The following is a 23,150-nucleotide window of genomic DNA, read 5'->3' as shown; positions in this document are numbered from 1 at the left end:
CAGCAAACGGGATATCGTTATCGTATCGTCTAAAAGGAGCTACGCCGCAGTCTCTGCACTCCTACTCGTACAGAAGTATAACATGTCCCCCCCAATCTAATATCAGACTCCAAGATTCGCCCGCAACTAACCCATGTCTCTAATGCGAGGTACGCCCGACTCCAAGGTATATATGCTTCTTCATCCACTTCTCAATCACTCTTTTACTCGCGCCGTCTCTTCAGCGCTAGCTGCTTAAGCATTCCCAGGCTTCTCATCGGTATCGATATGCCAGACAACGTAGTTGGGCAATCCGTATACGCCGTAGCCTGCGCGCTTGGCCATCTTTGCAAAGCCTTCTGTCTCGGCTTGGTTTTCGAAGGGGTAGCAAGGGAAGTTTACGCCGGAGCGGTGGACGTCTGCTTTTACGATGATGTTTACGCCGCCGATGCCGTCGAGGGGTATTTCTTCGTCTTTGTCGGCGCGCCAGTCCCCCATTGTGGCCATGTACTTGCGGTTTGTGGGGTATTGTTTGTAACCTGTGGGTGTGTGAGCTGATGTCGAGGGAGGGAATGTGGAGGGCAGGGAAAGTACCTTCTGCGAGGACAATGTCTTTGTCGAGCGTGGAGGCAAGTTTGAGGCCTTCGGGGGATTCTTGCCAGGAGTTGTAATCGACTGGGTCTTGTTAGTGGGGATCGCGGAATTGAGTGAGGGGAAGACTCACAGCGCCCTTCGATGTCGACCATCTTGCCATTCTCCTCCTTGTACCTGTGGAACCAGATGTCTGTGTAGGGTTAGTAACAGCTTTCAGAGATGGCATCTGCAACACGTACTAGGAACGAGGACATCCCGATCATGCGCCACAAAGTCCTCGATGATCTTGGACGGACTGTCGACGATATCTACATCCCTCCAGTATACCCAGCTGTGCTCCGGTTTCAAGGCAGTGTAAAGTAGGTAGTTCCTGGCTTTACCCAGCGCCTTTCTCCGTGGACCTTGTGCCTCAAAACTGTGTCTGTCCTCTACGCTTTGCGAGAGCGTGACACCGAAATCTTTCTCAACAATCATGGTCGACCTGAACGCTACTTCGGGGTTGTTTTGGATCCTCTCCAATTCCTTTGCCAATGCTGCCATGGTATCGTCTGTTGTATCGCCGACCAGAAACGCCAGATCGATCAGCTCGTGGGGATACGTGAGTGACGTGAGAAGGTCGAAGTGTTTCGCGAGGTAGTATGAGGCATCGCGGAGCGGAGTGAGGATCAAAACACGCTCCTTGTTCTTGGCTGCGTCAATGGTCGAAGTGACGCCGTTCAGATCGACGTGCTGGATTTCGGTGGCGTTGACCTCTATTGGTTTGTGGTGGTTGAATATCACGGGGGTGTTCAAGTGCGCGTGCCAGTCTTCGTTCTCGTTCGCCGTCATGTGCATTGGGGGTTTCGAGGGGCCGAAGCAGTAGAACCTGGGACAGTATGATCAGCGATTGCTCCATGTAACACATTGGGAGACCTGGCATACCTCTGCATCTCCCCAGCTGCTGACCCCATGGACCGCCATAGCAGCACAATTGCTGTAACCAGACCAACGGAGATGAGGAAGCGTGGGTTCCGTACTGTGCTTATGACCTGCCTTGATGGTGGCAGTCGGGCTTTAGCAGCCTTCCACGAGTGTCCTTTGCCCGCAAGCATGTTGAGTCGGTAGGATCCCGCGTGTTCCTTCTCCACCTCTTCCCCTCTGGCCTGTGATATGCGTATCGATGAGCTACGCGCTCGGACGCTATCGGTATTGCTGGTTTCCCTCTGTGAATGGAGCGGCGGCGATTGCGACTGTGGCCTCTCCAGTTTGGCGGTTGAGAGCGCCCGGGCGCGCGACGTTTGGGGTGTGGACTAAATGTTGCTGGTGACGTCGCAGCGAGGTCGGGGGGAAGCAGCGGCGGAAGCGACAGACGGTAATGACTAGTGAAAGCAGGGTCCTGACTTGCTGCACACCGGGACACACGAAGGGAAGCGGCGAAAGGGGTGAACGACAGGCGCAATTGCGTTGCAGAAGCAATTCGTTCAGTACAGATTACCGTTGAGCGCGACGAGCATGCGAATGACGCTAAGTGCAGATCAATCGCGATAGTGCCGCTGATGACGACGCCTCGGAAATATGATAGACGGTAATTCTCTCATAATTCACCGGAGACCACAACGAAGTGCCAATGTTACATGTTTGGCCTAGAACGTTGCTCAATATACTTGTTCCGTAACGATTGGGCCCTGCGTGCGTGCCTTCCATTTTCTGGGTAACCGCACGTGAAAGCATGTGCTGGGAACACCAAACCGGCGGCGCCCCGGCTTCTAACAAAGAAGCTGCGTGGTACAGAATGTCGTGCATGGGACATGTCTGCGATATGTACGAAAGATGCTCACTCGTTTACCCACATCACCTGTTATACGAACTTAGTGACTGCGGCCCGCACTTTAGAGCCCGCTCTCCGTCTTACCACCCACTACTTAAGGGATGCCTGAACTAGGTATGCGAGACATGAAGGCCTCGTCTTAGGTATTCATGAGCCGGCAGAGAGTTCAGGTATAAACAATAATGCGGTAAAGAACATTCAACTTAGAATGCATAGCCGTCTTGCAGGAGCGCTGCCAACTTGTGGCGCAAGACAGACTCAAAACGTATGGAATCGAGTTATGCGGAGTGATAGATTGAGCTGAGTACCTGTGCCACACTCGATAATGCATCAACAGAAGCCCTAGCTGTTCTTCGAGCGCTTGCCCTTGCACTTGTCAGTTAATTTTGGCAACACTATGACATGATCGATGTCTGTCGCGTGAATAGGGTCAAAGCTCATGCGCCAGCACCCACCACTGTTGGCGTTTCATCCTCCTTTTGAGAAACACTGTGAAGGCTTGATGAGACGACATGGACAGACATGACACATTTGAAAGCTCCGTTCGGCGAAAAGCAAAGTTCAAGTCATAGGCGGTGAAGCTCGCAAACCTTGGAAGGCCTCAATGCGTGACGTAGGATTTCCAGACAAGCACATGCTAATTTCAACACATCACAAGAAAACGCAGAGCAGATTTAAGAAAGACTGTATGCCACTATCCCAAATAAAGCAACCCCTCCTGCAATTCTGCACACCGTGTCGCGGGGCAGACATATATGTACTGCGAATTAACAGGCTGCTCGACCCTCGTAGCCAAATGATACATTCAATTGTTACATGCTGAACCATGAAACCGTCCCCGATGCCCCTTCAGTCCTCAAATGCTGAACTCCTGCGTCAGCGCCTGTTCGCTTGATGCTATACGCTATCAAAGAAAGTCAGGTGGGGGTAGTCTATGCAATTATGATGGAACGCCAGCGTCATAAGCTTTTTAGAGAAGGAGAACAGCGGCCATGGCGGCGAGGCCAAGGGCACCGTTGACAGCGCTGAGGGTGGTGGCAGCGCCGGTCTTGTCGTCACCGTCACCCTGCTTGGTACCCTTGTGGCCCTCACCAGCGGGGTCGATGAGCTTGCCCTCGCACCTGTAGCCACCCTCGATGAGCTTCTTGTCCTTGAGGGGCTTGTAGGTCTTGCAGGTCTCGGTGACGTTGTCAGTGGACTGGAGGTTGAAGGCACCGGAGACGCTGTTAAGCTTGGGGGTGGTAACGCTGGCAGATGTTAGCAAGGCATGTTGTACAGCGAATACGAGGCAAACTTACTCAGTGAAGTTACCGCTCATGTCGAAAGCTCCACCGATGCTCTTAAGGACAGGGTAGCCATCAATCTCGATGAGCTTGGAGTTGTTGGCGATCTGGAGGTTGCCAGAGATCTTGGTGAGCGCCGGGAAAGAGACGTTGGACAGGTTCTCGTTGGCGACAAGGGCAACAGCCTCGCCGACGGAAGTAAGGTTGGGAGCGGAGAAGGACTCGAAACCGTTGTTGTAGAGACCGAGGGAGCCGTTCAGGCGCTCGAGGGAGGGAACTGAGACGGAACCGCAGAAACGGAAGGTCAGGTTGCTAGCCCAGATAAGGTTGGGCAGCTCGACCTTGACGGCCTCGTTGTTGTCGGCAAGAGTCAGCGACGTGGAGACGTTGCCGAGCTGCATGGAGATCTCATCTATGTAACCGTTGTTTGCGATGAAGACAGTGTCGACCTCCTCAATGTTGATACCCTTGAGGGAGCGGAGAGCGGTGTTCTGGATGTCGACCTTGTTGGCCTTGGTGACCTCGCCGGTGAAGCCAATCTCCTGGAGAGCGGGCAGGGCGTTCCACTTGATGGAGTCGATGGCCTTGAGCTTGGGGAAGTTGACGGCGTTGAGACGGGTCAAGTCGTTGAGCATCATCTCTCCGTCGAGCTCCTCGAGGTCGCTGGCGCTGATCTGCTTAAGCTCGGTCGCGGTGTCGGCAATCAAGTCACCCTTGATCTTCTTGACGCCGGGGAAGGAGATGTCGTCGGTGGTACCAGTCGCAATGGCGATGTTACCGGAGAAGGTTGAGCAGGAAGCGATGGCGCTGGCGTCACCGGCATTCTGGATGGTGGTGGTGGCGGAGACACTGCAGGCAGCTGGAGTCTTGTCAGTCAATGTTGACGCAGTCTGATGTTAGAGAGCATACCGTACGCGCCGCTGGCAGCAGCCAGGGCCGGGAGGGCGATCTTCATCATGGAAGGCATTTTGTGTAGTGCAAGTGGTGTGGTAACTGGGAGGAAAAGTCAGCGGACGCGTCCATGAGGCGACTGAGAAATGTGGACTGGCAACACGGACCTGGGATATTAAGACTGCTCGTTCCGGTTTCAGTTGTGCGGGTGCTGCGGGCTAGTTGTCGAGCGTGGAAAGATGCTGGAGCGAGGGGAAGAATTAACAAGTAAAGCAGGCAGTATTAAATAGAGTAGTCCCAGAGACGCGATCAAGAAGGCGCGGTCGTCGGTAGCGAGTGTGGGTGAAGACTGAGAGAGAAAGGGCAGGAGGGCATTCTAATGGGAGCAGGCGCGAGAAAAGGGGAGCGCGGTGGTGCCAGTCCGGGCAGCCGCTAATGACGCTAGTGAGGCCGGGTGGAGATCATAGGCGGCCAGAGCGTGCCCACCATCATCGATCAAGCAAGCAAGCCAGAGTGAATGTTGCAAGCGGGCCTGGGGCCACGCACTGGTTGCTGGTGCAGATGGTTTCGCCGCCTGCGCGCGACGACACCGCCAGCAGTGCCGTGGATGCTGCACGCTCGTGGCTACCCGCATCGTGTTGCCATGACTGCACCACGGCGGCCGTACCGAGCGCGCGGACGGAGTGGTTTGACAGGCGAGGGCTACCACAGCTCTGCATCCATTATCCATGATGCCTCCTCGCCGCCCGTCGCCCGTCGCCTGCCACCGCACGCTGCTTGTCGCTCTTAGCTTCACGTGCCGAGCACGCTGCTCCCAATTTCAAGCTCTGAACCCTCTGCCTGCCCTGATAAGCACCATGCAGCGTCCGCAGACAGCAGCCTCTCATGCGTGAGCCTCAACAACAGGGGTGGCGTCTGGATCGCCGCTCTGTCGCCCTAGGAGACGGCCGTCCGCTACTGTGCCCGCACCATTCCGCTGCTCCCCAACGTCTCCATCCGTCGTCGACGGACCTGTTAGTTTTGCTGGTAACCGCTCACTACGCGGCAATGCGGCACCTTCGCTCCATGCCCGCCCATCCAGAGTCTTCTTTTGCCACTGTCTGGCCGACACGAAACACAACAAGCACCGTGGATTATTACGCGGCCTTTTCCTATATCCGCCACCCCTGTCCAATGGTTTCAATGCGGTTACACCCTTGATGGGCCAGATCCGAGTTAGGTATAGCGCAGCCGTTGCAATCTCATGAGATGCGAACCCCAACAGCGGTTATAATTACACCACGACCTTGCGCGCTGGAGCTCCATTGCTGCTTTCGGCCATGTGCACTCGCCTCCTTTATATCCATTCCGCCCCAACATCTGCATTGCGCTTCATTTCGTTATTCTCGTTCTCCAGACGGCTGTTGCGATGAACCATCTCGCTTATCGTCCACCCCAAGCGACAGCCTCACCTTCGATCCTTCCTGCCAAGCTTATTGCTTGACACGCATTGATTGACCTCTCATTTCCAGCCTGGGGCTCCAGAGGTCCACTTGCGCGCACGCACAACGTCGTGTTTCCTACCATGACGTCGGCAGTTGCAATTGTTTCAGTCTCGGATTTTTTCTAGAATGGCCCACCACCTCCTACAACGAAGAAACTCAACAGTCGCGTTGCCGTGCAGACGAACACATAAGTAACCGTCGATGGATTTCTAAGGTAATGTAGAATTGTGAAACGATCTATCATCCTTTGAGAGCTAGGTATTCGAACTTCCATCGATGGGCTGAAGTCTATATATTAGTCCACTTTGCCGCCCTCACGATGCCCGCGGTCAATGTCGTTTCGTTGAGCTTACTTTTTACATACAAGGAGCGAGCGCTGCAGCCTCCTCATTCGCGCAGCTTTTCGCTTCCGACCTCGTCTTGCGGCAGTACTGAAATAAGCCTTTCTGGCCGATTAGTGGGTCCGTCTCTGATTACTCCACAATTCGCGACTTCGAACATCATGGGCATTTGCGACATCGTACATCAGTAACATTTCACTTACGAAGGAAATACGAAGCCGAGTAGACGAACGTGTTTGACCCAGTTCCTTAGTTTACGCATTTGTGGGGTCTTACTCGCGGTTCGCATACAAACTTCGCGCCACTCTTCTAGTGAACCAAATATTTCGCTGGGTCATCAGCAGAGGCTGCTCTTATTTCAGTCCTATCACATCACTCCAATTTACTACAACACATTTCTCGATTTGCCTACAATGGAATCATTCGCGACATCATTGCCCACATGGAAGGGCTCTCTGCACCATACACTTGGCACTTTCTGTCTCGATACTGCGGTTCTTCAGCATTTCATCCCATGCCTACACAGCAACAACAGTTTGTAAACATTCGTGGCGAGAGCAAGCCACAAGCTGTTGTATACCAATACAGTAGCCAATGTCGAGCGTTGATATATAATACACCTGGCCCATCCACGATGGATGTACGTCGTAGTCTACCGTCCCGACCCACATTGCATCTCCACCAAACAGATCATCGACTCCACCACAACACATAGGCCTCATACTGTACATGCGTATCTCACTGCAAGGACCAACGCTTCTTCATGGGAAAGCTACTCCCCAGCGATCAAGTCTTTTGCAAAACATTAACGTCGACATCGGCAATTCGCCACATGTACCACATAAACAACGACCTGGCAGAGGAGAATATTAGTTTTGTTGCCATTGGAAGCTTGCACTGGAGTTTGACGTACCTGTAAGGCGAGAACTTGGAAGCCATATCGAGCATTTCCTGCTCCGTCATGTATCTGCATGGCGTCCGTTAGTCCATGTTACACTGATGTGAGAGGGCATGATGAACAAAAACTTACTTCCACTTCCCACCCTTGCTCTTGAGTTTACTCACATCGCGTCCCGCATACACTGCCATACCACGTCTGCAAACACGTCAGTCACATTACCCATCAAAGAAGCGTACGCTGATCTCTCAAGCGATCAAACTCAACTTACTGTACACCCAAATCTCCAGTCGCGAAAACATCCATCCTCTTCAACCCAAAGCAAGCAAACATCTCCACGCTCCATCGCCCCAAGCCCCTCACAGCTACGAGCGTCTCGATGAGCTCTTCGTCGCTGGCACTAACCAGCATCTCGGCTGAGAGTTCACCAGAAGCGAATTTCTCGGCTAGGCCGTAGATGTACTCGGCCTTGCGCTGTGAGAGACCTGCTGTACGCAGCGTTGCGATGTCCTTTGTGAGGACCTGAGTGGGCGTTGGAAAGGACGGGTGGGTGTCGGGGAAGAGGGCGGTGAACTTTGCGCGGATGGATGAGGCGGCTTGGCCTGATACCTGTGGGGGATGGTTAGTTCTGCATGTGTTGCCTAAAGCCTTCTTTGTACATGACTTGCGAAGGTGTGCTCCATCCTCCATCTACCAGCTCACTCATATCACTGTCCACATACCTGCTGTCCAATAATCCCCTTCCCCAGCGCCTCAAACGGCCTCACCACCTCCCTCAGCCCCTCCGGACTAAAAATCCCACATTGATGCCCTCGCACCACTTTTTCCAGTTTAGGATCCGTCTTGATAAGAAAGTCCTCTGCTTCTTTCAACAGATTATCGATATTCGTGCTCGCGGGTGGAATGGCACCAACGTCTGGTGGAACAAGTTCCTTTGCTTTCCTTTTCTTGGCTGGAGAAGGGTCGGTGGGTTTCGCGGGGGAGGATGCGTAGGCTTGCACCACGTGGGATCCGTTGGGCGTGGCTAGGTTGGCGTTTGTTGTGTGGGGCTCTGCTGGACGGGTGGTTGGATCTGAAGGTGAAAATGCGGGGGCTGAAGAGAAGATACTGGCACCCGCAGGTGTGGGTGTGAAAGGGGGTGGGTTGAGTGGTGATTCTGATGACGGCGCTGGTTTTGATGCTGTTTTACGCTTCTTGGGGAGCGGTGTCGCAGGGAGGGATGAAGGTGAATCTGCTGAGTCTACACATTTGTCTCCGTTGGTTTCACCATCCACAGTGACCTTATTCTTCGTCTTGTCTGGTGCAGATGTTGCTGTGGTTTTGCGCTTCTTCGTGGATATACTCGCCTTGCTAACTTTCTCATACTTTGCAACACCATTCTGAACTTTGGCATCCAATGGAGCTTGCATAACACTGCTCGCGACGCGAGCGGAACGTCTCAAAGACATGGTTTGATGGGTGTAGAGGTCGTTGATCGTTCTGGTGAATGGGATAGTCTGACGTCATAGGGTTAAGAATGGGACAGCTGCGAGACTGCGACAACGTACTCTTTGCTTCAAAACTCTTATTGCAATCATGAAAACGGGTCAATGAGAGGATGTGTTGTTGGTTGCGCAAGTGGGGAGCTTGACGCGATGCGCGGGAAGCTATTCTTGAGCTGACGCCTGGGCACATGACAGCGTGGCTGACATATCCGGAACCCTGACAATGCGCATTCCTCGTATGCTACATGATCGGCATATCACTCGCTCCATATCGAAGCATGGCGAGGTGCGAAAAGGCTTACTCGCACAGTACACAGAATTCTGGGGATTTGCATGCGTCCTTGTGTTTGAGTATTTAATCATGGCAACCAAGAATGTAATTGAAACTTGGAGTCCCTGCAGTTGCTGTCCCATTTCAAGAGCAAATGCTATAGAGTACTGCAAGCTTGGCATTTGCATGCGAAATGGTACTAATGTCTTGAATCTAACTTGATTCTTCCAATGACTTGTTCCCACATCTATCAATTGTTAATGGTCTTTCTTTTATCACGGCAATTACATGTTTTTGTTATCAACCGTGCAGTATCTCATCCCTTCATGCCTGACTGTTCCTGTGTAGTGCATAGAAGGTGCATGTCATTCATCGATTTCCGGTTGTATATGAGCGTTGCTTTCCGAAGCCAAAACCAGGCGTCATGCCGTGGCCGCCTCCCCAATAAGTCATTTCCCATGGATCGCGAGACGAATGCCCGCAGCTGAGCATGCGCGCATACGTGAAAGCTCTTCGGAGCACGCGCAGAAAAGAAACGTATTTCCAGACGCAACAGAGGGGAGTCCTGTACGAAATGTGTTGGTATGATACAATCTATTGCGCAACCTCAGACTCAATCCACCAAGCTCCAATTGATCACCCCAGACTCGATATATACATTCTAGTGTCCGGTGGCCTGGGCGGCGTTCTTCTGCCTCTTCTGGATGACCATGGCCTCGAGGTCCTCGCGCTCGGCCATCTCGGACTCGATCTCTGTGATGAGCTCGGCAAGGTATGGTGTGTCCTTTTGCATTGTCAGCATCTGGTATTCGGGTTTGAAGCGGTATCCCTACATCCTCGGGCTTAGTCCACTCCTCCTTGGGCAGAAGCTGGTGGGACATGGAGAGCTGCCGCAGATTAGCCACATTTGCCATGTCCTGTATGTCTTGTTCGGCAGTACCTGGAAAGCTCGGCGCAGACGGAAGACACGGTCGTAGGCCTCCTGCGGTCGGAGACGCTTCAGGGCGGTCTGAACTACGTCGTTCTCCTCGGGGAGTAAGTCATCGGCCCTGCATCACAAATCCCGTCAGCCCATCATGCCACAATCGTCCATTTTCTCCACGGCCTCCTTCTGTATTCGTGTATACACCGCGTCCGGATCGGGGCTCCGTACCTCAGACCGAGCTGCCTGTAGCCGGCGGCGTTGCAGTACCAGTTGGCGAGCGGCTTCATCCAGCGCTGCAGCCACGGGCGCTTCATGATGTAGGGGGCGAGAGACGGGGCAGACATGGTTGCGGGTGTTCGACGGCGGATCGGAGGGGTCGAGACGGGTGCTGTCGTCAATTGCAGTTTTGACGGTCGGAGGTGGTGAGGTCGTAATGCGAAAGAAGCGAACGCCAATAGGCCGGCGGGCAGCGCTTGGCCCGCCGCAGGCCTTGGTCTTAATCAGCGGCCTGTCCCCACCCGCCAGAGCAACTTCACTCGTGCTCCATCCTAGCTCTGACGTCTGCCCACAACCGCCCTCTCACACGCTCCCGAGCGCATATCCTGGCACGAGGCCCGTACACGACTGAACGCTTCCACCACGACTCCCTTACTGCCCGTCCGTCTGTCAATGGAGCCGAACAATCGCTAGTCATCGTGTTACTCAAGTGCTGCGGGGTTTCCGCAACACTGAGGCACCGCACAGGGGACGACGGCCTGTATGCGCCCAATCTTCCCGCCCCGCGCTCTGATTCAAGCTCTCTAACAAGTCGGCCATGGCAGTACCCCTCATGTCGACACACGAACCCACGCCGCCGTCCCCGCCTAACGTTCCCGACCGGTATGCGCCTTCCGCCGTAACAGTTGAACCGCGAGACATGTCCACCCCAAACCAGCAGCGCACCTGGAGCTCGCCCGTTGCTGCCCTCGCCGTCAGGGTCTCCAAGCTCCCCGACAGCTCCGTCAATGCTCTGTGCGGAGCGTCTGCCGGAGTTGCTTCGGGCATAGTGACGTGCCCGCTCGATGTCATCAAGACCCGCCTGCAGGCGCAAGGCTCTTTCCGCCCCAGGACGTACACCGGGCCAACGCGCACAGTGTACAAAGGCCTCACCGGTACTGCGCGAGTCATATGGATCGAGGATGGCATCCGCGGCCTGTACCGAGGACTCGGGCCCATGCTGCTTGGATACATTCCAACCTGGGCCGTCTACATGAGCACTTATGAATCTACGAAAAATGTTCTCTATCCGCAAATGGGTTAGTAATACACACGGGCATCCGGGTTCCTGTTGCTGACGAGACTGAACTCACAGAGAACAAATGGCTCGCTAGGACCATCGCCTCGTTGTTTGCTGGCGGCTGCTCGACACTAGTTACCAATCCCATATGGGTCGTCAAGACAAGACTCATGTCCCAGGTCAGCGCCCGCGCATCTCCCGAACACCGGCCGCCATGGCACTACACAAGCACCTTTGACGCCTTCCGCAAAATGTACCTCAAGGAAGGCATTGCCTCCTTCTACTCAGGACTTACACCTGCGCTCCTCGGCCTGACCCACGTCGCTATTCAGTTCCCGCTATATGAGTTCCTCAAGATGAAGTTTACTGGCCTGGAAATGGGCCAGACAGACAGCAAGACTGAGGATGTGCACTGGTTTGCTATTGCGCTGGCAACAGTCTTGAGCAAGATGACGGCGACTTCGGCAACGTATCCACACGAAGTCTTGCGCACGCGCCTGCAAACACAGCAACGTTCGCTGCCCTTGCACTCCGATAATCATGTATCGTTTCGAGGAGGTCAGCACGACCGATTTCATACCCGCCCTCCTGGTACGGCTTCGTCGGATGGCATGATAAATCTACCCCGCTATCGTGGTATCCTGCGAACATGCACAGTCATCCTCCAAGAAGAGGGATGGAGAGCGTTCTACAACGGGATGGGAACTAACATGGTCCGTGCTGTACCTGCTGCAGTCACGACCATGTTGACATTCGAGTCGTTGAAAGCCGTCCACCAGAAACTGAAGAACGAGGGTAGGAAGATAGAGAACGAGGTCGAGTGACGGTAAATATCTGCGTTTCGTCTCTCAATTCACAGGAACCGATCGGCATCATTACCGGGCGTTTAGTCATGGGTTAGGAGTGGAAATATCCCAGTGAGCACTCCTGTTCTGTTTGTTCATACGTTTGTACGCACAGGGCAGCATTTTCGGGCACTGTCAGCATCAAAGCTTTGGCGTTTGTAGGGCAATATGGTTGATTTCCTATAGGCTGTCGCAAGTGCGAGCAGATTTAGCACTTGTTTGAGGGGCACCATTTACATGATTATCTAAATATACTACTAGGAGAGCATTGCTTCTAACAGGTGCATTGTTGCCCGGCCTCCTGGACAAAGCATGCCAACAGGGCGGTCAGCGTTGCAAACGCAGCGCCGCATACGCTGAATTCATGAGCACCGCCAATAACGGTGAGTTGACGTGTCTACATTCTTCAAGTGAGCGAAGCCCCATTCGCTGAGGTTCGAATTGACAAACGCCCACGCCACCCACCCTGGTTCCGCGATCATGCAGGCGCACCCTTCCTAAAGTGCACATGCTTCACGCGTTAGACTTCACACCCTTTGCTAGGCTATATACCTTGCATGTTAATCGTGTCCATTGTCTTGGCTTTTCTGCCGGCACACCATCATGATTCCGTGTCCCCCTCCCGCAGAGCCGCATATAAGCCCACCGCCCATACCTATCCGCAGCCAGCTACGACACGGCTCAGCATATCAAAAGAGGCTGCGCGATATCATTTCTGAGCGTACGAATGCAACTAGTGTTCCATCGTCTCCTGCCTCCCAAATCCTTTTCGACGAACTTGACCGCGAGTTGACAGAAACAGAACAGAGACTGGTCAGCGTCAACTTGGAGGGAAAGGATATGAGTGACAAGAGAGAGTGTCTGCTTTGGGATAATTGGGAAGGGAGCGATACATCGACTGAAAGAGGGCTCAAGAGTGACAGTGGTGGTGTTCTGGGAGACGGCTGCTTCAGTGAACTCGAATATGAAGCGAGCGATGGAGACAGCTATCCCGAACCATTGCGACTAAGTGAGAGAAGAGGGGATGCTGTGGAGCAGATGGTGGTGCAAGGGCGCGTGCCGGCACAACGAGGAAGTCGCGACGGCCCACCTTCTGCCATCCACACTTATCACACAAAGCGCTCCGAGCACAGCTCACCATCCTCTGACTACAGTGTCGAGACGATGGATACGAAAGTGTCCGACTGGCTGGCACAAGGGTTCCATACCTCTGAGCCTCAGGAACCGGATCCTCCGCGACAGGTCTCCAGCAACTCTGATCGCCCCTTCCCTCCCAGACACGCTGCCCTCTCACTTTTCCCACCAACGTCCCTGTCGACCGGTAACAAAGAGTATACACCACCCAGCAGCCCTTTTGCTCGACCTGCTTGCCCGGTGTCCCCGTTGAATAACGGAAGAGATGTTTATGGCAACTACATACCTTCAAACAAGAAAGACTACTTCGCCCCGCAGTCTCCTCCAATGTCGCCCAATATGCAGGCCATCCCCGAAAGCCGAGTCTCTTTAGATCAGGGTCGATCGCCACCCATGGTGCGTCTCCGTGGTGGTGGATGGAATCTGAAGGGACTGTGGAAGACATCCGATACTGGAGGTTCTAGCCAAAGCCCTGGTTCAACTTCTATGCCGCATCTTACTAGCAAAGATGCTATTGTGCGGGACTTCCCTACAACCAATCAAGCTGGGCACCCGAAAAGTCAGGCGGCGCGAAGTGTGCGATCGCACTTCTCCACAACTCGCAATGGTGACGATACAAGGACAGCACAAGGACTGCCAGCCAGATCATCGCCTATTGACACTAGACGACATGGTCAATTTCCTGTTGGAGGGGGCGACGTCAGGCCAGGCTCGAATACGCCAGACTCTGCAGGCACCGACGATAGCTCTGTTCCCCGAGCTCGTGCTGATGCAGTCTTGTATCAGTACTTTGGGGCTCAACTATCCCCACTCGTACCAACATCCCCGGAGATGACCCCATTTACCGTTCGAGCACATCATACAACTCATAGCGGAGCTGATGTACCAGTGATGAATGGACACCGCTCGCCTCGTATCGACCAGGCTCTCGCTCAACTCAATTCTCGAAGTGCGTTTTCCTCTCAGAATGACGATGCGCGCCGCTCTACAAGCCCCTCACAACCGGAAACGAAGACTGAATATAGGCCATGGGATGCTGTAAGATCGCAGGAGACTTCGAATATTGATGGCACAGCTCAAAGCCATGTAATTAGTCCGAGGGACAAGAAAAGATGGGATAGAAATAACCCTCCTCCGCCACCAAGACTCCCTCCGCCGAATCCACCCAGATTTCTGCGAACTGATCCTCCCGATGAAGATGATGACGATGATGCCTCCGAATACACCGACGATAGCCATCCAATTTCCTCCGTGGTAACCGCCAATATGGGGCATGATCAGCTAATTGACCTTCTGGATCTGAATAAGACCGATGTGTACAGAAGGGTTGAGCGTGAGCGCGAGGTTCGACGTATACAAGCACAGCGAGATTGGCACGAGAAAGCAGATCGTAGACGCGATGTAGACGTCAGGCGGCAGCAGCAGGAGGTACTGGGATCGCGAGAGCCTGATCTGGACACTATCTCACCGGACGACAGCGTCACTGCAGTAATGCGGCGCCAGCAAATCGAGAGACGGCATGATTTGCAGCGCCCGGCAGCTGTGGGAGATCATCGCCCTACCAGCTCACCGACACCTTCGCCATATCTGCCTCGCCACGGTCCTATTACAGCTAAAGCCAAGGTCATGCCCCGACAGCAAAGCGATCACATTCACACCATTGGCTACCCGTCTGTTGTGCCAGCCCCGGCAGCCTTTGAGCCAGCTTCCATCAAGCGCAAGCACTCTTTACAAACAGTCCTCTCCAAGGCAGGAAAACTAACACGCCTAATCCTCGCTGCTCCTTCGGATCCCAAGTACAAGACGTATTCACAGCGACAACCTCCGGTAAATCAGTCAGGAATGAGTGCCGATGCCACTGGGTGGCCGAGAAGTGGGAAAGCCTCTACGGCAAACCATGGGATGTTCATGTCAGCTCAGGCACCACCACAAAGGACTATGTTCAGTCGCGATCGGCCGCAGACTAGTGGAGATGATGTGAAGAAATCGGACAGCAGGGGTTGGGAGCATCCAAGAGGCAGGAGAGCGAAGAAAGTCGAGAAGGTGGAGACTAAGAAAAGGAGAGGGAGGTGGGGAAGAAAAACAGATGATGAGACGTCCACTGGAGATCCTCAAGTCATCGACTTTGCGTCTCAAGACGCTGCTCGGTCGAAAGGTGCTTCACCATCACCCAAAGCTCTGACGCGAGCCGCTGAGCCTCCCATTATTCCTGTTCCCAAGTCTTCCACGTACCACCAATCAGAACCCACTTTCACCCCCAGCGACGCAGCAGGTATACCGCAAACAAGCTTCGGTCCACCAGATCGCGAGGGGAAGTTATACGTCCGCCGCCGCGATGGAGAGGTCCTACCATTCAATCCCACACTGGGATATCCGTACCACTCACGTCTCAACACCTACTATGACCACAAGACGGTAGATGCCACAACAATGGCCTGGCTACAAGGCATCCGCGCACAGACCGATGCGATTCCTCATCCCATGATCAACATGCGAGGCGGCGACGGTAGCATATCTCCCGAACTACGTTCCACGCACAACGAAGCGAGCAGTCTGGCATCCCACCATCACCACCTCACGTCAGCAGCAATGAGTCTGGATAGTGGCGACGAAACAATCGATAGTACCGATATAGACGCCATCCTTATGTCGTCCATGCATCTCAGTTTGGGTCAGGTTACACACGAAGCTATTGCTGCCGTCAACGGCACCAATGAAGATGGAGGGGACAACAGGCCTAGTTGTGATGAAGCCCACATCCGATCAAGTTTCAGCACTGACTCTACAGTGGAGCTCAGGCGGGAGAAGAAGGTCAAGGAGAGTGCCTGGCGGAACGAAGACCAAGCTAGGGCTATGGCTATGGCTATGCATGGTTTTGGGTAAGGATACGCGGGCGTGGAAACTTCTCGGAATGATCATGGGATATATGAGACATGAACAAGTCTCCGAGTATGAAGGGGATGACTTTTTCATGGCTTCCAGGGGCTACAACAAACCGGCATGTAAGCCAGGTCACTGTATCACATGCAAGTCTGCAGCAAAATCTCATACAAATCTATATAACAATCCAAGAACGCCCCATTGTTGCCAAAAACAATGCCCTTGTTATACAGAGTTGAGATGATATCCAAAAGAACGCCATTCCATGCTACCCATCCCCATAAACTCATCAATAATCGCAGTGATCATAGTCATAAAGCGAGCCCATACCCGCAGCCGTAAGCGCAAAGTCAACCGTCTCACTCCTATCCCAAAAGTACTCGCGCATCCACGTCGACACCATATCGAGAGCCGAAACGGCCGAGTTGCTCGACCACACTTTTTCGTGGCGCGCCCAGGAGCCATGCTGCCACAGCGTGTCGGGATACTGTTGCTGCAGCAAAGGGAGTAGCGATCTGGGTGCTGCAGCTCGCGTGCCGTGTAAGATGCCCGCTTGAACGAGGGGATAGATCCCCGAGGCTATGCTCATGATGGCGATGAGATTGGGGTTTAGACATTGCGAGGTGAGGAAGGAGGTAGCTTCTACCGGCATTGCGGTTGATGAGAAGGATCCAGGAATCACGAGGATGTCGAATTGAGGCGCGTTGTCGAACGAGTTCTAGTTAAAACGTCAGTCACAGTACTCGGAAAAAGAAGTTGAAGCGAATAGTGGGTAAGGGGCTCGTTGTTGACCTTTACCTCCCTGCCAGACTTGTCAGAGATGACTACTTTATGAAAGTGCAGTCAAGACCAGGCGAATCCAGCATCGACCAAAAAGGGTGGCTCTTCTTGGCCAGAGGAGATGGCTGGTTGGAAGGGTATGGATGGATAGATGGGTGGGCTGGGTGTTGTCGTGTCGATTCGTGGGTTCGATACGGAGCAATTCGAAGCTTTAGCTCACCGTCACCGGCATTCGCGTGCCAGCCGTGACAGGAAAACTCCCCTCTCCGGTCACACTGACATATCGAATGTCGATTTCGTCCACGGCCGAGTCGAGGGCGGATGCCGTGGCGTGCATTCTGCTGATTCTGTTTCTTCCGACCAGGGCGAGGAGGTCGAGGGCGGCTAGGTCGGCTAGTTGAACTTGGTCGTTGCTAAGTACTAGTACGCCGATGCGTAATGAGGATTTTGATGGAGGTGCATAGTGGATGTTGAGGTCTTCTTCGGAGGTTGATGAGGTGGTGCAGAAATAGAAGAGGTCGGCTTGACTCGGGAATGATATTGCGCTTCTTGGTGGAGACGGCATGAGGAAATGTGACGGTCGGTATGATGGAGTGGAGATTAAACTTGACTGATGAATAGGTGTTTTGCTCAAATGAGCTGTTGTGTATGGCAATACTACCGTGCGGCCTCAGGATGGCTTTATACACTCCAGGCAGTAAGCTCTCGTACATCCCTGAAACCAAGGTAGCATTGAACAGGGCAAGAGTACTGTCAAGCGTCATACGGATACCCATCCCCCACTGTAAGATGATCTGCATTAGTGAGGTGCGGCTCAGCCCCTTGGTGCCCTTGGAAGCTCGCTGACTCAGTCCGGTTAGAAGCCGTTCGTGAACCGACTGCTCCCGACCAGACTAGCTATCGTGCAGCAAGGCGTACACAGGCCCATATCGCTTTGCGTTCGAATCAATTTGAATACGTGTATCGCCTATGGTGGCTCCAGTTCAGATGTAGCTGCCTGTTCTTCACCTAGTAAACTGCCGTGATGAGAGACTAGGCATCCCCATTCGCATCCATGCCAGTGGACGAACGCGTTCGGTAAGCGGCACGCGTAACGGGAGCGCCGAAAACGCGGATAAGCACTTGAACGCATTGAAACAACTCCAAGATGATTAGACGGTGGCTGTGAGCGGAGTTAAAGGAAGAAGTCGGAGACGTTCAGATTGAGCTCAAGGCTAAGAGGTCCGGCGGAGCGCCTTAGGGCTCAGGCACCAGATTCTGCTGGTCAGCTGTCGTGGAATTACATCAGGGCCGGAGATTTGTTGTGACCAAGATAGCAATGGGAATTGTAATGGGGGAGCTTGGATACGGTGGCTTCGCGATGATGCGTGGCGACCCGGCTTCAGCTCGTGGCATGTGACGTCTGCGCGCCGCTTGGGGCAGGAGCAATCTGGTGGAACACCGAGATGCCGCGACGCTGGGGACTGTGATGGCGCGTGTGCACCGCTCTTGACTCTATCGGAACCCCCTGAAATGATTCGAACGTGCTACATTATTCATGTCTTGACCTGCATTGCGCCCGAAAGCGACTTTGGTATCTCACATAGTCAGGTGTGGATTTAGGGTGGGAGGGTATTCTTCATTTATTCGCTGCATCTACAAAGTCGCACCAGATGTAGAGGGCCGTGGCGGCAGCTCAAAGTCAGAGCGTGCGCGCAAACACAGCCGTGAAATCCATCGCTCGTTGACCCAAAAACAATATAGAAAAAAGGCTGTCGTAGGTGCATGCTACGTTGCACTCTCTAGATGTCCTTGGCCTCACCGTCAGCCTCGCCGGACTTGACGGTCTTGCCAGTCTTCTTGATCTTCTCGAGGACGGTGTCGTAGGATAGCGAATCGGCGGCGGTGATTTCGGCGGTCTGGTTCTCGAGCGAGACGTTGTACGACTCAACACCTGTGGAGGAGTTAGAACATGATGCCTGGACCGCCGGCGCATGCTGCATCGGAAACTGACCCTCGAGCTTCTTGAGGACGCGCTCAATAGCGCCAGAGCAGCCGCCGCAGCTCATGGCAACGTTGAACTTGTAGGTGTGCGTCATGATGTACGAGGTTTGTAGGTGGTGTTGGTGATAAAGTCGGAGGTTCAGTGCGGGTCGCGGGGCTGTGATGTGGCGTGGATGTGTTTGTTTGATAACCGCGAAGAGAGGAGCTGTGACTAGTATATATAGGTATCACTAGCGGAAGGACGTTGCGAGGAGCGGATGAGCAAGTTTCAAGATGGTGGTGCAATTCGGCTAGATTGTTATAGATTGCCGTCGCGCCCCGCTGACATATTGAGCCTCCATCACGACATTTCCGGGTTGTGGAACCGCGCGCGCCTCAGCCATGTGTGTGCAATGTCCGTGTCTCGTTTGACATGGCGATACTTTGGCGGCATGAAACATGCTCAGTGAGGGTCCGGGAGCACACGGTTAGGTGTCCTCGCCGGTGCTCTGACATGGGGACACGGTGTCTTGGATGCCGCGACCCGTAAATTGCCATGTCCACGTCTCGCATGTGCTGAGCCCGTTCCTGCAGGTGAATTGCTGAACCCTGAGGCCGCGGCCGCCCCACGTTGGCTAGCGCGGGGCTCAAGCTGCATCCCTCGCACGCCCAGGCGGTTGGGCGGTGACGTCGCCCACTGCCTGTAAACACGGCCAAACATTTCTTGCCCATGACTTTGAGTGCAGCAGCCAGCCAGCAGACGACACAACCCGCACCATGGCCAGCAACATCCTGTTCCTCCCGTTCCGGCGCTCGCACTCTGTGAACCTCACCGACGCCATCAAGCAGTACATATCCTCCAAATATGACCAGCATCCCGACATGTTCACCAAAGACCTCGAGACGATCGAGAAGCTGCGGTCCGTCGCCACCCACGCCCAAGAACCCCACCCGAGCAACATTCCGAAGCTGCAGCAGTACGCCGCGCAGCTGATATGGCTGAGCGGAAAGTTCCCCATCGACATCGGCGTAGAGTTTCCCTGGTATCCTGCGCTGGGATACAACACGAGCCGCCCGACATCGCGCAACAACCTCCGCTTCGAACTCGCGAACATCATGTTCAACCTCGCGGCCATGTACTCCCAGCTGGCCATGTCGTCGAACCGGAGCACACCAGACGGGCTGAAGATGGCAGCCAACAACTTCTGCCTCGCAGCCGGAGTCTTGTCACACTTGAGGAATACTATCCTGCCGGAGCTGCGGACAGAGCCACCCGAAGACATGGACCTCATGACACTCGAGTGCTTGGAAAAGCTCATGCTGGCTCAAGGACAAGAGTGCTTCTGGCAGAAGGCTGTCAAGGACGGGATGAAAGACGCGACCATCGCCAAACTAGCCGCCCGCGTATCCGATCTATACAACGAGGCGGGAGACGCAGGCATACAATCGGACGCTATCAGCAGCGAATGGATACATCATATGACGGCGAAACACCACCACTTTGCGGCTGCTGCACAATACCGCGCAGCCTGCGATTCTCTCGAGAAGCGCAAGTATGGCGAGGAGGTTGCACGGCTACGCGACAGTCTTACGTGTGTCAACGAGGCTCTCAAGGAGCAGCGCTACATCAACAAAGTTGTGCTTGCAGATCTCAACGGCTTGAAGAACCGGATAACGGAGGACCTGAAGCGGGCCGAGAAGGACAATGACATGATCTACCTGTTACCTGTACCACCAAAGGCAGAGCTCAAGATCCTGGATCGAGCCAACATGGTAGTCTCGAGAGTCCCCAAGGAGATAGCCGAGTCCAATTCGATGCTGGGAGAGCGCGGCGAGCTTGGCCCAGCGCTCTTCTCCAAGCTGGTGCCCTACTCAGTACATCTGGCTGCTAGCATCTACGTAGATCGCCGGGATCGATTAGTCAACGGTACCATCGTAGAAGAGCTAGAGTCATTGACAAATAAGATTCACGAGGTACTCCGCAGCTTAAACTTGCCCGGCTCCTTGCAGGCTCTTGAGAAGCCACTAGGACTTCCCCCTGGTCTCGTAGCACACGCTGAAGAGATCCGTCAACAAGATGGCATCAACCGTCTTTTGCGCTCAATGGAGGATACGAAGAAGCTCATGTACACCGACCAAGCTATATATCAAGAAGGTGTCGATATCCTGAGGTCCGAAGCGACAGAGGACGAAGGCGCACGACGCAAGTTTGGCACAGAACGCTGGACACGACCACCTGCAGAGCAAGCAGCGCCTAAGCTCTATGCCCAGATCAACGAAATCGACGGCTACTTCAAGGCTGCTACTAACAGTGATAATATCGTAAAGACAAAATTGAAGGAGAATGAGCACTTCATACGACTGCTCAGTGGACCAGATCACGAACTCGAAAACTATGTCCCGAGCGGCCGGAGACCTGCCATCACTGGCGATGTCGAGCGCGAGGCCGGCAAGCTCCGTGGCAGCTTCAATGAAGTCAGCAGGCTCGAGAGTAGGCGACGGCGGAAGATTGAGGCCTTGCGGACAAAGGCGAAGCAAGACGATATAAGTAAGTCCCGCGCATCCCTACACAAGCCATATCCTGACAGCAGGCTAGATCCGGAGCTGTTGCGCGAAGCTGCTCGCTTAGAACGGGAGTACCCTATGCAGACAATTGAGGCTGTGCAGTTTGAAGGGCTTTTCGACAAGCGTCTTCAGATGTACGACGTTGACCAAGACATGATCCAAGAAGAAGAAAAGGAGCAGGCAGAAGCTATCAAGCGACTGCAAGACGCAAACGCGGCGTTCTTGATCGCTCGTCGTGGCGATCAATCCACCAAGAAGCGTGAGCAAGCGTTGCAAAATCTAGAAAACGCATACTTCAAGTACAAGGAGATTATCTCGAATCTCGACGTTGGGCGAAAGTTCTACAATGACCTAGCTAAGATCGTAAATCGATTTCGGGATGAGGCGCGCACTTTTGCTTACAATCGCAAGTCAGAAGCGTCACATCTAGAAAGGTATGCAGATGCAACGACTAGTTCCAGCGCCTATGCTAATGGTCCCAGCGATCTCACTACTCGAATGAGCTCCCTCGGCCTCCAGCAAGCAACGACAAACTCATTACATCAGCAGAAAGCAGCAGATGCACAAAACCCGCATTATGGTGCGACTGCACATGCGGAAGAACCTTTGGCAGCCCCGACACCCACGAGAGCAAATGTACCCCCGCCGTCTGGTATGTGGACACCAGAAGTTGGAATCCGGTTTGGTGGGGTGCCTACATCATCCGGGAACGCTCGACCTTCTGCTGGTCCTCCACAAGATGGGCGGTGGGACCCTGCACAAGGCCTAAAGTTTGGGTAGATTTGGTGGCCTGAAGCGTCATGCTATTAGCACAAGTAGTATATGGTCGAGATGTGGACCCGATGCACATGCACTTGTGCGGCTCTGCGAAAACACACGATTGGGACCAAATATGCTATTATTATCGTAGCTAAGTAATGCATCTCACAACGTTGTCGAGCATAGGAGCGAGGGCTTGGTTTGTGGGGACATGGGAGTACGCCTTGAGAGAGTGCGCCTTGCGACGTTGGTTCGAGCGAGGCAGTGCAGAGAACGCTCAGTGGGCCTACGGGTAATGACCTCAGGGACGCGACGGCTCGCCGAATGGCCTTCGCGCCAAAGAATCGCGCGGTGTGTGAAATTGGGCCAGTAGTGTTGCCCGTCGGATTGGTCGCCGAGGGTGTGATTCGAACGTTTTGTGACGGCTCGGCATCACTTTGATGTTCTCAAGCGGTGTCGTCGACCGCCCGCCGTAGCCGGCTATTAGACGCTTCACCAATGGACGGCCCGCGTGAATATGCGCAAGCTAAGTCGTTGTATAAGGCTGGGGGCGGAGTGAGCAGTTGAATACAGTGATTCCCCAAGACCGAATGCCAGTAGCGGTCAGCTCTATTCCACCGAACCTAAACCCGCGAATTGCTTTGCGACTATCACGCGACAACGATCCACGCCGGCCAGCGCGTATCTCTCAGGGACTCGCAGCCGCGCTTGCTTGTCGCCATTGCTACCGCCAACGTCCAGCGCCCTCGCCCGCGTTGCTCCCGACGTCATCACCGGCGGGCAGAAGAACAACGCATAACGCATCCCCTAGTTCGTGGTTTCACGTCTCTCAAGAGTCTGAAACCAAGGAACACACAAGGAACTTTGCAGCGGGCTCTCCCATTGCGGGGCTAATTATAGCGGACTAGGCCGCTTCCAGCGCCGTCGCTCTTCGTGAGGTGGGCTGTGTCCTGCGACCGACGACTACACTGCGCCTCCTTCACACTCACCAG

The 23,150-nt window shown here is 54.0% G+C and overlaps 9 protein-coding genes across 9 annotated transcripts; 3 read left to right on the top strand and 6 right to left on the bottom strand.

The window, feature by feature from the left end:
- Positions 1 to 234: 234 nt before the first annotated feature.
- Positions 235 to 1,664, bottom strand: J4E88_000897 (uncharacterized protein; the record flags this gene model as incomplete). The annotated part of the gene is made up of 5 exons (XM_049394570.1): positions 235 to 518; positions 574 to 654; positions 704 to 763; positions 813 to 1,438; positions 1,495 to 1,664. The coding sequence occupies 5 exons, from the start codon at positions 1,662 to 1,664 to the stop codon at positions 235 to 237; spliced, it is 1,221 nt and encodes a 406-aa protein (XP_049260399.1).
- Positions 1,665 to 3,350: 1,686 nt separating this feature from the next.
- Positions 3,351 to 4,630, bottom strand: J4E88_000896 (uncharacterized protein; the record flags this gene model as incomplete). The annotated part of the gene is made up of 3 exons (XM_049394569.1): positions 3,351 to 3,627; positions 3,679 to 4,522; positions 4,573 to 4,630. 3 exons carry the CDS (start codon positions 4,628 to 4,630, stop codon positions 3,351 to 3,353), a joined length of 1,179 nt encoding a protein of 392 aa, XP_049260398.1.
- Positions 4,631 to 7,165: 2,535 nt separating this feature from the next.
- Positions 7,166 to 8,783, bottom strand: J4E88_000895 (uncharacterized protein; the record flags this gene model as incomplete). Its single annotated transcript, XM_049394568.1, has 6 exons — positions 7,166 to 7,232; positions 7,293 to 7,346; positions 7,410 to 7,475; positions 7,549 to 7,886; positions 8,000 to 8,756; positions 8,779 to 8,783. 6 exons carry the CDS (start codon positions 8,781 to 8,783, stop codon positions 7,166 to 7,168), a joined length of 1,287 nt encoding a protein of 428 aa, XP_049260397.1.
- A 910-nt stretch (positions 8,784 to 9,693) lies between these two features.
- J4E88_000894 (uncharacterized protein) lies at positions 9,694 to 10,301 on the bottom strand (the record flags this gene model as incomplete). The annotated part of the gene is made up of 4 exons (XM_049394567.1): positions 9,694 to 9,816; positions 9,866 to 9,919; positions 9,973 to 10,081; positions 10,186 to 10,301. The coding sequence occupies 4 exons, from the start codon at positions 10,299 to 10,301 to the stop codon at positions 9,694 to 9,696; spliced, it is 402 nt and encodes a 133-aa protein (XP_049260396.1).
- A 470-nt stretch (positions 10,302 to 10,771) lies between these two features.
- On the top strand, positions 10,772 to 12,057 carry J4E88_000893 (uncharacterized protein; the record flags this gene model as incomplete). The annotated part of the gene is made up of 2 exons (XM_049394566.1): positions 10,772 to 11,252; positions 11,309 to 12,057. 2 exons carry the CDS (start codon positions 10,772 to 10,774, stop codon positions 12,055 to 12,057), a joined length of 1,230 nt encoding a protein of 409 aa, XP_049260395.1.
- A 2,188-nt stretch (positions 12,058 to 14,245) lies between these two features.
- On the top strand, positions 14,246 to 16,095 carry J4E88_000892 (uncharacterized protein; the record flags this gene model as incomplete). The annotated part of the gene is made up of 2 exons (XM_049394565.1): positions 14,246 to 14,250; positions 14,382 to 16,095. 2 exons carry the CDS (start codon positions 14,246 to 14,248, stop codon positions 16,093 to 16,095), a joined length of 1,719 nt encoding a protein of 572 aa, XP_049260394.1.
- A 286-nt stretch (positions 16,096 to 16,381) lies between these two features.
- J4E88_000891 (uncharacterized protein) lies at positions 16,382 to 17,209 on the bottom strand (the record flags this gene model as incomplete). Its single annotated transcript, XM_049394564.1, has 2 exons — positions 16,382 to 16,810; positions 17,093 to 17,209. The coding sequence occupies 2 exons, from the start codon at positions 17,207 to 17,209 to the stop codon at positions 16,382 to 16,384; spliced, it is 546 nt and encodes a 181-aa protein (XP_049260393.1).
- Positions 17,210 to 18,653: 1,444 nt separating this feature from the next.
- Positions 18,654 to 18,950, bottom strand: J4E88_000890 (uncharacterized protein; the record flags this gene model as incomplete). Its single annotated transcript, XM_049394563.1, has 2 exons — positions 18,654 to 18,805; positions 18,866 to 18,950. 2 exons carry the CDS (start codon positions 18,948 to 18,950, stop codon positions 18,654 to 18,656), a joined length of 237 nt encoding a protein of 78 aa, XP_049260392.1.
- A 661-nt stretch (positions 18,951 to 19,611) lies between these two features.
- J4E88_000889 (uncharacterized protein) lies at positions 19,612 to 22,179 on the top strand (the record flags this gene model as incomplete). The annotated part of the gene is made up of 3 exons (XM_049394562.1): positions 19,612 to 21,382; positions 21,431 to 21,833; positions 21,882 to 22,179. The coding sequence occupies 3 exons, from the start codon at positions 19,612 to 19,614 to the stop codon at positions 22,177 to 22,179; spliced, it is 2,472 nt and encodes an 823-aa protein (XP_049260391.1).
- Between the last annotated feature and the right edge of the window lie 971 nt (positions 22,180 to 23,150).

This window comes from Alternaria novae-zelandiae (assembly GCF_023758075.1).
Source record: "Alternaria novae-zelandiae strain BMP 2774 chromosome Unknown scaffold_1, whole genome shotgun sequence".
Classification (NCBI taxonomy): Eukaryota; Fungi; Ascomycota; class Dothideomycetes; order Pleosporales; family Pleosporaceae; genus Alternaria; species Alternaria novae-zelandiae.
This window is presented reverse-complemented; position numbering and strand designations above follow the sequence as displayed.